This window comes from Armigeres subalbatus, chromosome 3 (genome assembly GCF_024139115.2).
Source record: "Armigeres subalbatus isolate Guangzhou_Male chromosome 3, GZ_Asu_2, whole genome shotgun sequence".
Classification (NCBI taxonomy): domain Eukaryota; kingdom Metazoa; phylum Arthropoda; class Insecta; order Diptera; family Culicidae; genus Armigeres; species Armigeres subalbatus.
In genome coordinates this window covers 237625504-237643433 of record NC_085141.1, presented here as the reverse complement: position 1 = coordinate 237643433, position 17930 = coordinate 237625504, and the positions used below count along the sequence as shown (strand labels likewise).

General features: G+C 42.2%; 1 protein-coding gene across 6 annotated transcripts in view; it reads left to right on the top strand.

Annotated features, from left to right (window-relative positions):
* The window catches only part of LOC134221115 (fat-like cadherin-related tumor suppressor homolog), a 386241-nt gene that overhangs the window by 282713 nt on the left and 85598 nt on the right, over positions 1-17930 (top strand). For all 6 annotated transcript variants that reach the window (XM_062700308.1, XM_062700312.1, XM_062700311.1 and 3 more), the window contains 2 exons: positions 1658-2641; positions 17645-17828. In XM_062700308.1, the coding sequence (XP_062556292.1) occupies positions 1658-2641; positions 17645-17828 (1168 nt within the window). The remainder of the gene's footprint in view (positions 1-1657; positions 2642-17644; positions 17829-17930) is intronic.

Here is a 17930-nt window from a genome sequence, read left to right as displayed (position 1 = left end):
TCTTTGGATTTTCCACGGGAAATTCTTTTGAATTCCCACGGGAAATTCTTTGGAATTTCCACGGGAAATTCTTTGGAATTTCCACGGGAAATTCTTTGGAATTTCCACGGGAAATTCTTTGGAATTTCCACGGGAAATTCTTTGGAATTTTCAAATTCTTTGGAATTTCCACAGAAAATTCTTTGAAATTTCCACGGGAAAATCTTCGGAATTTCTTCGCGAAATTCTTTGGATTTTCCACGGAAATTCTTTGGAATTCCACGGAAATTCTTTGGAATTTCCACGGAAATTCTTTGGAATTTCACAGGAAATTCTTTGGAATTTCTTCATGAAATTCTTCGGATTTTACACGGAAATTTCTTTGGAATTCCACGGAAATTCTTTGGAATTCCACAGGAAATTCTTTGGAATTTCCACAGGAAGTTCTTTGGAATTTCTTCGTGAAATTCTTTGGATTTTCCACGGGAATTTCTTTGGAATTTCTTCGTGAAATTCTTTGGAATTTCCACGGGAAATTCTTTGGAATTCCCACGGGAAATTCTTTGGAATTTCCACGGGAAATTCTTTGGAATTTCCACGGAAAATTCTTTGGAATTTCTTCGCGAAATTCTTTGGAATTTCCACGGGAAATTCTTTGGAATTTTTTCGCGAAATTCTTTGGAATTTCCACAGGAAATTCTTTGGAATTCCCACGGGAAATTCTTTGGAATTTCTTCGCGAAATTCTTTGGATTTTCCACGGGAAATTCTTTGGAATTCCCACGGGAAATTCTTTGGAATTTCCACGGGAAATTCTTTGGAATTTCCACGGGAAATTCTTTGGAATTTCTTCGCGAAATTCTTTGGATTTTCCACGGGAAATTCTTTGGAATTCCCACGGGAAATTCTTTGGAATTCCCACGGGAAATTCTTTGGAATTTCCACGGGAAGTTCTTTGGAATTTCTTCGTGAAATTCTTTGGATTTTCCACGGGAATTTCTTTGGAATTTCTTCGTGAAATTCTTTGGAATTTCCACGGGAAATTCTTTGGAATTCCCACGGGAAATTCTTTGGAATTTCCACGGGAAATTCTTTGGAATTTCCACGGAAAATTCTTTGGAATTTCTTCGCGAAATTCTTTGGAATTTCCACGGGAAATTCTTTGGAATTTCCACGGGAAATTCTTTGGAATTTCCATGGGAAATTCATTGGAATGTCCACGGGAAATTCTTGGGAACTTCAACTTGAAAAAAGAAAAGTCGACATGAATCTAAATTAGGCTCTGGTGATGACTAAATCTTTTGCGTTGGCCCTATGTTCCTTTAGGAGTGCTCAAGGTCCATGGTTGCCATGACACCCGTGCGTGAGTTCAATTGAACTTAAAAGCGATTTGTTTCTGAATTTCCATAAAAGTTGGCATTGAAAATTGATAAGAAGTTTACAAAAAAATCCAAGAAGTTGTTCTCAGAGAAAAAATATTAATTGGCAGAACATTGTCTGAAGAATTTAAAAATAGTCACTAGCAAACAAAAAAAATGGTCTGCGGTATGGGAACGACATTCTTTGATAAGCTTTGCATTATTTTCATAAAATTTCTTAAATAGCTAAATTCCAGGGTACGCTTTCAAGAACAATCAAATTTTCATCATTTATTTTATCATTCGATTTATTCTTCACAGGTAACCGATCTCGGAAAACCACGCCTCACTTCGGAAACGACCGCCGAAGTCCGCATCACCGTTAACGACGTCAACGACTGCGCTCCGACCTTCTCCCAAAAAGAGTACAACGTAACACTCCTGCTTCCGACGTACGAGAACGTTGCCGTCATCCAGGTGAACGCCACCGATCAGGACAGCTCGGAGAACTCCACCTTGCGGTACGACATCATTGAAGGCAACCGCGATGGAGTGTTCATGATCGATTCCACCAGCGGTGTGATCACCACGCGGGACGTAGAAAGCATTGGATCGTTCTATCGGTTGGGTGTTCGCGTTTCGGATGGCAAGTTTTCCAAAGTGGCTTATGTCAGTATCAGCGTGGAAACGTCCGACAATTCGGGACTGATCTTCCAGAAATCCATCTACGAAGGCTCAATACTGGAGAACAGCACCAAAATTACCACTGTGACGGTGGTGAATGTGATAGGATCGAACCTCAACGAACACATTGAGTTTAGCATCTTGAATCCAACTGATATGTTCAAAATTGGTCTCACTTCCGGGGCGATTCAGACCACAGGGAAAAAGTTTGACCGTGAAGTGCGCGATAACTATGAACTGATAGTGGAAGCACGGTCTCAGTTACCGGATCGTGAAAAACCGCGCGTGGCCCACGTCATTGTGAACGTTACAATTCTGGACATCAACGATAATTGTCCAATGTTTGTGAACCTACCCTATTACGCAGTAGTATCGGTTGACGATCCACGCGGCTCGGTAATAACGAAAGTACATGCACTTGATTTGGATAGCTTCGAAAATGGTGAAGTGCGCTACGAAATGAAAAGAGGCCACGGTGAACTTTTTAAAGTGGATCGCAAAACCGGCGAAGTTACACTGAAGCAAACCCTGGAGGGGCACAACCGGGACTATGAGCTGCTGATATCCGCTTACGATGGTGGAATTACTCCGTGCTCCACGGACGTTACGGTGCATGTGAAGGTAAGTCATTTGTAAATTCCATGGTGTCGTTCATTTTCCTATTTGCGGTCTACGATCTAACGGGAATGCAATCCCAGTAAAATCATGTCGCTCTTTTTCGAATTGCAAAACAACCGACAGATTAGAATTCCCTCTCGCCTGGGGTAGAATCCTGGAATCCGATGTCGCCATTGGATCGTCCGAGCCTGTTCCCCATTCACAGAGAAATTCAATCGAAATTAAGCCGATGTAATTTGAACTTGAATGGGATCAGGCCTCGTTCCAGCACGGGAGCTAGCGTACCCGATTGGACAGAATGTAGAGCTCTATCGATGTTCGGACCCGACGTGCAGATATCCGGGAGCATTTGCATAAAACAATGATTCTTGCACAAGGCAGCAGGGTGTTTGTGCGAGGAAAAATTCATCCAATTTTTATGCTTCGAAGTTGACTAACTTGTCAGGTGGTCCAGTTTTGCTCGGCACTGTGGCACGCTGTTCGAAATCAGTGCCAATATTTCATATAACATTTTTGTTGCTGCTCAAATTGCATCAAAAGAAAACGAATGCTGTACAACGTGCTATGCGTCGCATGAAATTCAGTATTTGAAATTAAAAAAAATCATTCGAAGTTACGACCTTTTCAAAAATTATCGTTTAATTTAGTGAAATTCTATCACCCTGTCACAGGCTCCAGCTATGATGGATGACAAGAGGGAAAAGCAATATGTATCAATCACCCACTGTCCGGGGCGCAGTGAAAAAAGAACTCGTCCGAAAACGAGTAGTGCGTCCGATCCAACGTCGTCCGTGCATAGAGCGGATGAAAATGTAATAAAACCGTGCCTATATTGGATTATTTTTCATTCGCTTGACGATTTAGTTTTCCCTCCGGTAACGGCTTCTGTTGTTCGGAGGCACGATGCAATGCTGCCTGGCAATTGGATTTTGCCCCCGGGCGAGGAGAAGATCTTTTTTTTACTCTTTTTGATATTCGAATTCAACCGACCGGGGTGCAAGTTTCGCGCATTACAGTGCTGTCCGGGAAGGTTAGGGTAAGCCCATTCGTTTATTGAGATTCTCATGTTTGTTAGTATGCGTTGAATCAGGATGTAGCATAGAGAGGATAACAGTAGTCAATTCCATGGATTTAAAAAGAGATTTTGTAGTTTCACACTTAATCGTGGATCAAACTGGGCTAGTAGATCTAGTAGCAACATTTTATCAAAGACATTTGAAATAATAGGGGAAGTTGTCCAATTATGGGCACTCCTGTTCAACTTACAATATAGTGGTTCATTCATTCATTTCATTCATTTAGTCTACATCTAAACAGATAACACTGAATCAACAATTTGACGCCACAATACACGGTTCGAGGCCGCATATCTCCATCCTCGAATACACCCCACGCTCGCCAAGTAATTCTGTACCTGATCAGCCCCCCTCGCTCGCTGCGCTCCACGCCGTCTTGTACCTGCCAGATCGAAAGCGAACACCATCTTCGAAAGGTTTCCGTCCGACATTCTTGCAACATGCCCTGCCCATCGTGCCTTTCCGGTTTTAGCTACTTTCTGGATACTGGGTTCGCCATAGAGCTGGGCGAGCTCGTGGTTCGTTCTTCGCCGCTCATTCGCCGTCTTCTTGCACACCCCCAAAGAAGGTCCTACGCACCTGTCGCTCGAATACTCCGTGTGTTTGCAAGTCCTCCTCGAGCATTGTCCAAGTTTCGTGTCCGTAGAGGACTACCGGTCTTATCAGCGTTTTGTACATGACACATTTGGTGCGGTGGCGAATCTTTTTTGACCGTAGTTTCTTGTGGAGCCCGTAGTAGGTCCAACTTCCACAGATGATGCGGCTTCGTATTTCACGACTGACATTGTTATCAGCCGTTAGCAAGGATCCGAGGTAGACGAATTCCTCGACCACCTCGAAGGTATCCCCGTCTATCGTAACACTGCTTCCCAGGCGGGCCCTGTCGCGCTCGGTTTCGCTCACAAGCATGTACTTTGTCTTTGACGCATTCACAACCAGTCCAACTTTTGTTGCTTCACGTTTCAGGCGGGTGAACAGTTCTGCCACCTTTGCAAATGTTCGGCCGACAATGTCCATGTCATCCGCGAAACAAAGAAATTGACTGGATCTGTTGAAAATCGTACCCCGGCTGTTACACCCGGCTCTCTGCATGACACCTTCCAGCGCAATGTTGAACAACAGGCACGAAAGTCCATCATCTTGTCTTGGTCCCCGGTGCGATTCGGACGAACTAGAGTGTTCGCCCGAAATCTTCACACAGTTTTGCACACCATCCACCGTTGCTTTGATCAGTCTGGTAAACTTCCCAGGGAAGCTGTTCTCGTCCATAATTTTCCATAGCTCTACGCGGTCTATACTGTCGTATGCCGCCTTGAAATCAATGAACAGATGGTGCGTTGGGACCTGGTATTCACGGCACTTTTGAAGGATTTGCCGTACAGTAAAGATCTGGTCCGTTGTCGAGCGGCCGTCAACGAAGCCGGCTTGATAACTTCCCACGAACCCGTTCACTAATGGTGACAGACGACGGAAGATGATCTGGGATATCACTTTGTAGACGGCATTAAGGATGGTGATCGCTCGAAAGTTCTCACACCCCAGCTTGTGGCCTTTCTTGTAGATGGGGCATATTACCCCTTCCTTCCACTCCTCCTTTAGCTGTTCAGTTTCCCAGATTCTGACTATCAATTTGTGAAGGCAGGTGGCTAGCTTTTCCGGGCCCATCTTGATGAGCTCAGCTCCGATACCATCCTTACCAGCTGCTTTATTGGTCTTTAGCTGTTGGATGGCATGCTTAACTTCCCTCAAGAGGGGGGATGGTTGGCTTACATCGTCCGCTAAACTGACGTAGTCATCTCCTCCGCTGCCTTGACTTTCACTGCCTGTACTCTCAGCGCCATTCAAATGTTCCTCGTAGTGCTGCTTCCACCTTTCGATCACCACACGTTCGTCCGTCAAGATGCTCCCATCCTTATCCCGGCACATTTCGGCTCGCGGCACGAAGCCTTTGCGGGATGCGTTGAGCTTCTGCTAGAACTTGCGTGTTTCTTGAGAACGGCACAGCTGTTCCATCTCCTCGCACTCCGCTTCTTCCAGGTGACGTTTCTTCTCCTGAAAAGACGGGTCTGCTGTCTCCGCTTCCGTCTATAACGTTCCACGTTCTGCCGGGTACCTTGCTGCAACACGACCGCCCGCGCTGCGTCCTTCTCCTCCAGAATCTGTCTGCACTCTTCGTCGAACCAATCGTTCCGTCGACTTCGACCCATATACCCGACGTTGTTCTCCGCTGCGTCGTTAATGGCTGCTTTGACTGTATTCCAGCAGTCCTCAAGAGGGGCCCCATCGAGCTCACCCTCTTCCGGCAACGCTGCCTCGAGATGCTGCGCGTTTGCAGTGGCGACATCAGGTTGCTTCAGTCGCTCTAGGTCGTACCGCGGCGGTCGTCGGTACCGAACATTGTTGATGACGGATAGTTTTGGGCGCAGTTTAACCATCACCAGATAGTGGTCAGAGTCGATGTTAGCGCCACGATATGTCCTGACGTCGATAATGTCGGAGAAGTGCCGTCCATCAATCAGAACGTGGTTGATTTGTGATTCTGTCTGCAGTGGTGATCTCCAGGTGTACCGATACGGGAGGCTGTGTTGGAAGTAGGTGCTGTGAATGGCCATATTCTTGGAGGCAGCGAAATCAGTTAGTCGTAGGCCGTTTTCGTTCGTCAGCCGGTGTGCGATGAACTTACCAATAGTCGGTCTAAGCTCCTCCTCTTGGCCAACCTGAGCGTTCAAATCCCTTATGATGAGTTTGACGTCGTGGCTTGGGCAGCTATCGTACTCACGTTCCAGCTGCGCGTAGAATGCGTCCTTATCATCATCAGTGCTTCCGGAGTGTGGGCTATGGACGTTGATTATGCTGAAGTTGAAGAACTGGCCTTCGATCCTCAACCTGCACATTCTCTCGGTGACCGGCCACCACCCGATCACGCGCCTTTGCATGTCGCCCATCACTATAAAAGCTGTTCCCAGCTCGTGTGTGTTGCCGCAGCTCTGATAGATGGTATGATTACCTCTAAACGTTCGCACCATTGATCCCTTCCAACAAACCTCCTGCAGCGCTACGATGCCGAATCCACGGTTCTTCAGCACATCGGCCAGTATGCTATTACGATAATAAACTGATTCGGGGGGTTACAACCCATGATAAATGTCTTTTAATAAGCCCCAATTGCGGGGGCACCGGTTCTAATGACGCATTTACACTTGTTTTACACGATTGTACCCCGTTTGGCATAAAGTCATTTGGCATAATGCCGTTTGGCAGAATGTCGTTTGGCATAAAGTCGTTTAGCATAATGGCCGTTTGGCATAACGGCCGTTTGGCATAACGGCCGTTTGGCATAATGGTCGTTTGGCATAAGGTCATTTAGCATAATTGTTATTTGAGCTGTATAATGATAAGTAAGATTTGTAGACTGTAGAGTAGGGTGTCCCAAAAAAAATCGATGTTCGAAAAGTCATGGTGCTCAACCCTGAAATGAAAGATATACCTGTCTGGATAATTTTTGTAGAACAAACCGAATTTCTAAAAAATCGTTTAGAGGTCGCGCCAGATCGATTTTTGAAAAATTCGCTTTTTTTAGGTAAAAAATCAAATATTGGGTCCTTTCACAATTTTTTTTCAGGGTCACCCATTCGTTTTATATTTTTTTATTTTTCTGTGGATCATTGCCCATATCCTCCATGAATTAGTTTTTCGTATTGTGAGTTTTTACAGTCTGCAGAACTTTTTAAATATCGAAAAATACACATTTTTTTGACAAATTTTCGCAGTTACTTCATCCTAACACAAAAAATTTTTTTTCTCGTTTGGAAAAACTTAGATACTACAAAGAGTTATTTATAACGAGTATTTTCATAAAAAAATATCCAAGAAATGTTGTTCTGGGGCTGAGATATTGCAGTTTTAGTAAATAGTCAAAAAGTGTACAAATTCGATACTTTTTCTTTACATGTTATAATTTCATCAAGATTGCACCAATATTTTAATTTAAATAAAAAAAAAATCAAAAGCAAATAAATGGGAATATTTTCTAGGTAACATAGCTTTTCTTTCGGATGGAGTTGGTTACCTGAATTACAGGATTTGGTCGGAATATATGGATGGAGCCAGTTATAAAATGATATCACACCCAACAGTTAATATGTAGCAATATACAAGTAATCAGGTTTACTATGATCTCTTTATTAGTTTTGATTCAATCATATGATGCTTTTCACGGCATACAAAAAACAAGGCAGGCTCAGCACGTATGTAAACATTCAGTTTGAATGTTTGAACATGTGTCGTCACTACTATCTTCGCACAAGCTGAACTGAGACGATGCTCTACGGTCTCAGCATGCTTACTTTTGTACTCTAATATGTCGCGTTAAAATTTGCGTCACTCTTGAAGTGTCACTTTTCTTACGAGCCTACCTTGTTGTCGGTATACCGTGGTGCTTTTGATATGTCATATGACAGTCAAACAATTTGTTTCGTCGTATCAGTTCGACAGTTTTTCCATGAGTTCACTTGAGATATTGAAAAAAAACGGAATAAACGTAAAGTAAAAACGTAAAAATGACACATCAAGAGTGACGCATATTTTAAAGCCACATGTTAGAGTACAAAAGTAAGCATGCTGAGACCGTAGAGCATCGTCTCAGTTCAGCTTGTACGAAGATAGTAGTCACGACACATGTTTACGTTCAAACTAAATGTTTACATACGTGCTGAGCCTGCCTTGTTTTTTGTATGCCGTGAAAAGCATCCTATGATTGAATCAAATCTAATAAAGAGATCATAGTAAACCTGATTACTTGTATATTGCTACATATTAACTGTTGGGTGTGATATCATTTTATAACTGGCTCCATCCATATATTCCGACCAAATCCTGTAATTCAGGTAACCAACTCCATCCGAAAGAAAAGCTATGTTACCTAGAAAATATTCCCATTTATTTGCTTTTGATTTTTTTATATTTAAATTAAAATATTGGTGCAATCTTGATGAAATTATAACATGTAAAGAAAAAGTATCGAATTTGTACACTTTTTGACTATTTACTAAAACTGCAATATCTCAGCCCCAGAACAACATTTCTTGGATATTTTTATGAAAATACTCGTTATAAATAACTCTTTGTAGTATCTAAGTTTTTCCAAACGAGAAAAATTATTTTTGTGTTAGGATGAAGTAACTGCGAAAATTTGTCAAAAAATGTGTATTTTTCGATATTTAAAAGTTCTGCAGACTGTAAAAACTCACAATACGAAAAACTAATTCATGGAGGATATGGGCAATGATCCACAGAAAAATAAAAAAATATAAAACGAATGGGTGACCCTGAAAAAAAATTGTGAAAGGACCCAATATTTGATTTTTTACCTAAAAAAAGCGAATTTTTCAAAAATCGATCTGGCGCGACCTCTAAACGATTTTTTAGAAATTCGGTTTGTTCTACAAAAATTATCCAGACAGGTATATCTTTCATTTCAGGGTTGAGCAACATGACTTTTCGAACATCGATTTTTTTTGGGACACCCTACTGTAGAGCCATTCAGGACTGTAGACTGTAGAGCCATTACGTGGTTTCCTTCATATGGGCAATACATGATAATTGGGAACGGAATTGTACAAATTAAGTGCTTGACAAATTAAAAATAAAGAAGCTTCCTGTCAAAACAGGACCATTTGAAATGTTAACGCACTTACCAGCAAGATAGATCCGCATTAAATTAAATTGACATTGCTTTTTTCATGTAAGGTCAGGCCAGAAAACTTGCCCATTTCTCATCTTATGCGAACAAAATGCTTAAATTGAAAGAAGGAGTCATATCCTCTCTGGCTTCTGTTGAGCAAATGCATCCTTTGAAAGAAGGGATTATTATTGCCTTTTCTTTAAGCCATTTGCTTAAGCTGAATTGAAGGAAGAAATCATATCGTCTCTTGCCGTCTGCCGGGCAAATGCACCTTTTGAAAGAAGGGAAATATCTTCTCGTGTCTTAAACCAATCAAATTCCTGAATTGAAAGAAGAAACCATTTCGACTCTATGACACTACCCATATATCCATTACCCTTAATGCTATTACCCCAAAGGCCACTAACCCGATCGCCATTACCCCGAATGAGTGCCTGCGAATGCCATCACCCCGATAGGGACACTACCCCGAATGAGCCAATACCCCCAGTAGTCTTGACCTCAAGTTTATAGTTTATTTCAATGAAAAAAATAATTAATAGAAATTTATTTATATTTTTTTTTTATTATTCCTTTCTTTATTTGATAGGCACTCTGTGTTACTTAACCGCTACTGTGCCGAGATCTACTATGGTATTCTGCAGCCAGAATCCACACAGAATCTATTTTTAGATTTTTCCATTATTCATTGTCGTTGCTGGTCCATCTCGTCGTGAGTCCATTGTGTCCGTTTTGTCCATGTCGTGTATCCAGTGATTGTTGCATTGTTCGGTTGCCATTTATCCGGGTAACGTTGGAGGAATGCCTCCGAGAAGAACAAGTTGTCAGTCGTCATCAGGCAGCCGTGACGGTAAGGCGTGCACCCAATACGCCACCGCATAGGCTGCGCATCCGGCGACTGACGAGGGTTTTGATGGAGGGGCTGGGAATCGAACCCATGACCATTCGCTTGTAAGGCGAACGTGTAGCCAACTACGCTACGGGACCCCCCCGCAATATTTATAATTTATGTGAATGATTATTCTTTGTTTTACGACTAATTCAATAGCAGGGCGACTCCAGTTGAGTAAATTACACATTTTTTAAGAGAATTTTTATCGTTGATCCTTACTTATTTTTCGATCCTTTTACATGGTTCACCGTGTTGGACTCCCGATTCGTTTCATCAAATTCAAGCTGTTTGAAAACAGTATAGAACGAATAGTTCTCGGTCCTAAAACGCCCATTACATATCATGTGCTACTTTTAAAGACTGTTTAAGGCCCGATGCCCACGTAGCGTCTTTTTAACGCTGCGTGCACACGGCGTTAAAAGGACGCATGTGTGCATCGGGAAAAAGCGGTAACGCAGCGTCGCCGCACCGATGCACACCTGCGTTTTTTCAACGCCACGTGCACGCAGCGTTGAAAATACGCTACGTGGGCATCGGCCCTAAGCTGAGGAGAGAATTTCGTAGCTCGTTCTCATGATCAATGCAGGGAGCTGGAGGAAATTTCAGCCCATGTCGACTGAGCTTGAGACGGCTCGCGAACATGTATTCAAACAGAATAAAGAGGTAGAAAAAAATCTTGGCTGTGCATATGCACAGCATATGTTTCGAAATGGACAAATTGATATAAAATTTGCGAAAAAGAATCCACGTGTCTTGGAGGGGCTCGAACCCTCAACCTCCTACTCTCTAGATAGGCGTGATAACCCCTACACAACAAGACCACTTAAAGGTCACGTTTGCGGAAAAGCCATCAGAATCCGAGTACCAACCTCCACCGCGGTTAGCTCTCTTTTTTGCAAATTGAATATCTTTCGGATGCTTGATTTGCCCAAGCTCCACATGTGCCTTACTGTTGTATATCCACAGTCAAGCGAGATTGTTTATTAAACAAGAGGATCGCACTCCATGCCCCCCCGTTACGGGCTGGGCGGGACGGTATAGAATGCGAATTCAATCGCACTCTGCTGTGCCAAAGGCTTGCTTGGCTAAAGCATTTGATGAGTTTGATTGCCTTACGTAAGCGGTCGCGTGTACTCAGACGACTAATTACGGTGAAAGACCGACACTTGATTACAATTAATTGCATATTATTCGGCAACTCGGCCGTACGAAAACCATTTTTTTGTTAAATATCTTGGCTGTGCATATGCACAGCATATGTTTCGAAATGGACAAATTGATATGAAATTTGCGAAAAAGAATCCACGTGTCTTGGAGGGACTCGAACCCTCAACCTCCTACTCTCTAGATAGGCTTGTGTAGGGGTTATCACGTATATTAACAAAAAAAATGGTTTTCGTACGGCCGAGTTGCCGAATAATATGCAATTAATTGGGGTAGAAAAAGTTGCTTCTGAAATTTGCCGGCGATAAACTTGTTCGCATTAAACTGACAAAAGCGTTCATTTCCCCGATGTTTGCTTCATACCGGGCAAATGCGTTCATTAAAAGAAGGCATTATCAATTCTGTTTCCCTTATATCGGTCAAATGCGTTCATCTAAAGAAGGCAATATCACCTGTGTTAGCCTTAAACCATTATCCTCTGTTTACCTTATATTGGACAAATGCGTTCATTGAAATAAGGCATTAAGGCCTTACCTCTTCTGTTTCCCTTATACTGGGCAAACTGTTAAGTTGAAGAAGGTATTATTTCCACTGTACACCTATGTTAATAGAAAGAAGATGTTATCTCCTCACTTACACCATTTCCTAGGATAGAACTTTCCTAAATAATAATGGCGTAGAATAATAATTTAAGTCAAAAATGTTTATTAAACAGAAGCTTAATTGCGTTTCTCTAAGTAACTCTAAGTAGTATATACTTTTATTCTAAACAAATTATTTTCAAAGATTGTCATTTTCTAAATCATTGGTATCTGTGAGTGTTAAAAATAGTAATAGTAGAGAACTACAGATTCGAAATATATTCGGGCTAATGGATCTCGAGGTAGTGTCCCATTCGGGGTAATGGCTTTCGGGGTACTGTCCCATTCGGGGTAGTGGTCTTCGGGGTAATGGCATTCGGGGTACAGGGGTGGAGCCACCATTTCCTCTCGTGAGTTCTGCCAGGCGAATGAATTTTTCTGAAAGTAGTGATCATATATTTCTTTGCCTTAAACCAAGCAAACGTCTGAATTCAATAAAGAAACTAAATCGTCTTTTAACTTTTGCCGAGCAAATGCATCCTCTGAATGAAGGAATTTCATCTTCCCTTGCCTCTAACCGAGTAAATGCTTGAATTTAAAGAAGGGACTATATCACTGGACCTTCTGCTATTTTCTGAAAAAAGAGATCATATCTTCCCTCGCATTAAACCGAGCAAATGCCTTAATTCAACAAATGAATAAAATCTTCACATGCCTTTGCCAAGAAAAACCATCTTTTGGAAAAAGGAACTATGTCTTCCCTTTCCTAGAACTAAGAATTGCATTCAATGTATAGGAATAGGAACCATACATACTCTTCCTTGTGTTTTGCCTGGCAAATGCACTATTTGAAAAAAGAAGCATATACTTTTTAGACTTATGAACGACAAAGTATGCTGTTAAAGAAATGAATATATGTCATGCAGAAATAACTTCATTTGCTTTTTATTGCCTTTTTTGTGTAAAATTGTTTTTGCTCTTGAGCACTTACCATTTTCCTTTTGACTTTCCGTATTTTGTAACGACGATATTGCTGCTGACCCAGAGGTAAAAAGATTTTCAGTGAAATAGGCGGAAAATAAAAAGTCTACCAAAGTACCTTCAAGCAGTGATTTGATAGAATCTGAACTTTAATTCGAAAAAATCAATTGGAAAATTTTCTCTCTTGTAATGTTAAAGTGACAATCATTATAAATAATCGAACATATTATGCATATGTTTCGAAATAGATGATTACACAACTATTATGCCAAATGACCATTATGCCAAACGGCCGTTATGCCAAACGACCTTTATGCCAAACGGCCTTATGCCAAACGGCGTTATGTCAAACGACTTTATGCCCAATGACCTATCACCGTTTTACACAGCTGTGCAAAAAAAAATATGGTCCCCAGCATAAAGTGAGCGAGAAAAACGTGTTTTATCAAACCCCCACGGCGGGGACCGCCTATCCGAATAAGTCAACTAGTATACTGCCGTCATACACATATTTGTCCTACGCTTGCTGGGATTTCCTATGTACATGGGACAATTATGCCTAGAACGGCAGTATACAAGTGCGATAGTTTTGTTTTCATGGCTTGTTATGATTCGAAGAGGTTTTTGCCTCTCTTTTATCGTTGTTCATTATCTATCGAGAGCGATTTCTGCAAACCCTGTCCGTGAAAGATTGCTTCTTTCCACTGGGTAAGGTGAGGGTGGATCAAAAAGTCGATTTCGCCTCACAACATCATATTCTGAATGTCCTCTGAAAATTGAAGCTGATTTGGATGAATACGTACTGAGAACAAGCAGTTTCAAGTTTGTAAGAAAATTAGCATTGAGATTTTTTTTTCGTTATCCTGAGTAACCCGTAGATGAGAAGCTGTAAACAACAGTCTAGCATCAGTCTAGCATCGAAATCGAAAGCTATGGGTCCTCTGTCATGGCCACAGGGAATAGAATTCCGCGAGTTCATTGACGATAATACCCGCACTTTTGGAAACCAGCCCAGAACGTGGATACTGGCTCTGTTATCAGCATTTAAAAGCTACTTCCGTTCGTGAAGTCTCTCCAGCTGTCGTATCTATTCTTCCTCATTCCTCTACCACTTGTTCTCCGCTCACCGTCTACTACCAAAACGTCCGTGGATTGAGGACAAAAACAAGCACTCTACTCAATTCACTGCTGTCCTGTGATTTTGATGTCATCGTATTCACAGAAACATGGCTCTATTCCGACATCTCGAACTCCGAACTGTCAAGCAACTACACCATCTACCGATGCGATAGAAACACTCGCACCAGTGTATTTCAGCGTGGAGGAGGTGTCCTAATCGCAGTGAGAGCCCAGCTGAATTCGAAAGCCGTATTTCTTGAAGGCAGCGATGATCTTGAGCAAGTTATTGTGAAAGTTATGCTACCACATGAGTCCATCTGTCTGTGTTGCATCTATATTAGACCGCGCAGTCCCGCCGATATTTACGCTAAGCACGGTGAATCCCTTGTGCGTCTCCTCGAGTTAGCTGACCCTCGTGATACCATGATAGTCATGGGCGATTACAACCTTCCTAATTTGGCCTGGGAATTCGATGATGAAGTACATGGGTTTCTGCCTCTCAACGCCTCGTCGGAACAAGAACTTGCAGTAGTTGAGTCTTTACTACCCACAGGATTGCAGCAAATCAATGATTTGGTTAATGCGAATGGTAGGCTTCTCGATTTAGTTTTCGTCAGTGATTCTGATCGAATTGAACTGTTTGAATCACCTGCTGCCATTTTGAAAGTCGATCCTTACCACAAGCCATTTGTTTTGACGCTCGAATGCTCCTCTGAAGACTTGCAACTCCCGCAGTCGAATTCAGCTGCACGGAATGAATATAACTTCGCACGATGTGACTTTGATGTAATCAACGCTAGATTAACTGCATTGGACTGGACGTGTTTATCAAACCTCGAAACGGTGGATGATGCTGTGACTGTTTTTTATGACAATGTTTACCAAGTAATTCGTGACAATGTCCCGCTGAAAACCAGAAGAAAGTCTACAAAATGCCAACAACCATGGTGGAACCCGCAGCTGCGCAGACTACGGAACCGTCTACGCAAGGCCCGTAAACGTTATTTTCGTTCCAGGACAACTGAGAATAAGTATGCTGTTCAACTTGCGGAAGCTGAGTATAACAGCGTGCATGAAGTTCGTTTCCGTGAGTACATTGAACAAATGCAACGGAGCCTCAAAAAGAACCCTTCATCGTTCTGGTCTTTTGTGAATACTCGCAAAAGGTCAGCTGGTATTCCGAATAACGTCTTCTATGGTAATCATAATTCTTCCGCCGACAACACTTCTGCAAATCTGTTTGCTGAGTTCTTTCACAGTGTGTTTGAGTCAGACTACCATTCACCGCCACAACAGTATTTAGATGAGTTACAAAGCTTTAACATCCATCTACCGCAGCTAAACCTCAGTATTGACACGGTTTTTAACGCTCTTAATGCAGTTGACGTTTCGAAGGGACCTGGTCCAGATCAGATTCCACCGTCGTTCATAAAAAACTGTGCAGCCTCGCTGGCTGTCCCAGCCCTGACAATTTTCAACAGATCACTCGCGGATGGCGTGTTCCCTGATGCCTGGAAGCACGCATCAATTACACCGATCTTCAAATCCGGCAACATACATAACGTGGAAAATTATCGACCCATTTCGATCCTGAACTGTTTGGCCAAAGTACTAGAAAGACTGTTGCATGACAAGCTTTATCCAGCCGTTAAATCCGTTATATCTGAATTCCAGCATGGATTCATGCAAAAACGTTCGACGATCTCTAATTTGATGAGCTTCACCAATAGTGTTATTGGATGCATCGAGAAGCGGCAACAAGTAGATGCTGTGTATATTGACTTTTCGAAAGCATTTGATAAAGTTCCGCATGATCTTGCTATTTTGAAACTGAACCGTCTTGGTCTACCGTCGTGGATCGTCAACTGGATTCATTCGTACCTGACTTCAAGAAAAGCCTTCGTCAAGGTTCGTGACGCCAGTTCCGATGAATTCGAGATTCCGTCTGGCGTTCCACAAGGGAGTCACCTAGGCTACTTTATCAACGACGTTTGCGATCAGCTACACTCGTGCAAGCTGCTTTTTGCGGATGACCTGAAAATTTACCGAGTCGTGAAGTCAGCTTTAGATTGCTGTGCACTTCAAGCCGACATTGTGCGCTTATCATCGTGGTGTCAGATAAACGGAATGCAAGCCAACGCCACCAAATGCAGAATCATTACTTTTTCCCGCGTTCGCTCACCAATCAGATTTGACTATTCGATGGACCAGTCACCGCTTATGAGAGTTAATTCCATAAAGGATCTTGGCCTTACCTTGGACAGTAAGCTTCGGTTCAACGAGCACATCTCAAAGACAATCTCCAAAGCCAACACTATGCTTGGCTTCCTGCGCCGCAACTCTGCACAATTCGATGATGCTTATGCTCTGAAAACATTATACTGCTCATTGGTCCGAAGCATTCTTGAGTACGGAGTTCAAATATGGGCTCCTTACCATGCGATTCATGCATCACGCATAGAAAGCATCCAGAAACGTTTCGTCAGATTCGCATTACGACAGCTGCCATGGACCAATCCCGATAACCTGCCACCGTATGAGCACAGATGTACGCTCATTGGCTTGCAAACACTCTCCAAACGCCGAACGTATTTACAACGACTTTATATTTTTGACATGATCCGTGATAACATTGACTGCAGTAGCGTGCTCCGGGAAATCAACTTCCACGCACCTAGCCGCCGATTACGCAATACCCAATTGCTTTGGACCCCGGCGCACCGCACTGCTTACGGTTACAACAAACCACTTGACAGATGTAGATTGTTTAACGATGTATGTGATAAGTTTGATTATAATGTTAGTAAGCTTGTCTTCAAAAATAGGATTAAGATACTGTAGTCTGTGTGGTTTTGAACCAAAGATGAAATAAATAAATACAACACTCAAGAGTTTTCACTCAACGAAATTTGTATCTTAATTATTCGCTCCTAAAATTAGTAATTAATTTTAATCTATGCATAAACATGTCGTTGTTTCTGCAACTTAATGCATAACTACGTAACAGCCAGCATTGCTGCTCGTAACGCGATAGATAGCACCAACAAGTTAAGGGTACTATGTTGCTCAGCACATTTCAGTTATGTGCTCATAGAAGTTTAGTGATCATGACCAAAGATTCGCAATCATGAATAACTTCATTTACTTATTATCGGAACGATTGATCAAGATGCTAGTTTTCTATTTATTCCTCACCAGCAGTGCCTAATGGAGAAAAGAAAAAAAGTTTTTTGTAAAGAAATTCATACATATAATACAAATACTAATTATGACAAAAAAAAATCTCCGTAAAGTGCTACTTTGACCTCTCAAGTGTTTTGCTCATTACATTTTACAATACACGAGAAAGGCATTATCATCGCCAGATGAATTATTCTGGTTATTGTCACCTATTTCCGAATTCCAATACATTCTAATAATAATTTACGTAACTCCCTACCTTCATCTGATTTGCAATGTCTCATACTATATTTTTTTCTTCTGACCTTTCTCCCAAATCCCCCATCGCAGGTGATTGACAAATCGATGCCGGTGTTCAGCAAGCAGTTCTACTCGGACACGGTGCCGGAGAACATCGAACTGCACTCGCCGATCTCGGTTGCGATCCAGGCAGAAAGTCCACTGGGTCGGAAGCTCATCTACAGCATCGTTAAGGGTAACGAGATGGAGGAGTTTGCAGTTGATTTCAACACAGGTAGGCGAACATTTTATGCTCCTTTTCACGAACGACCAACCAGCAGTAATAGACTAATGCCTTTTCCGCCATGGAGGTATAGTCGATGGCTTACACCACTGA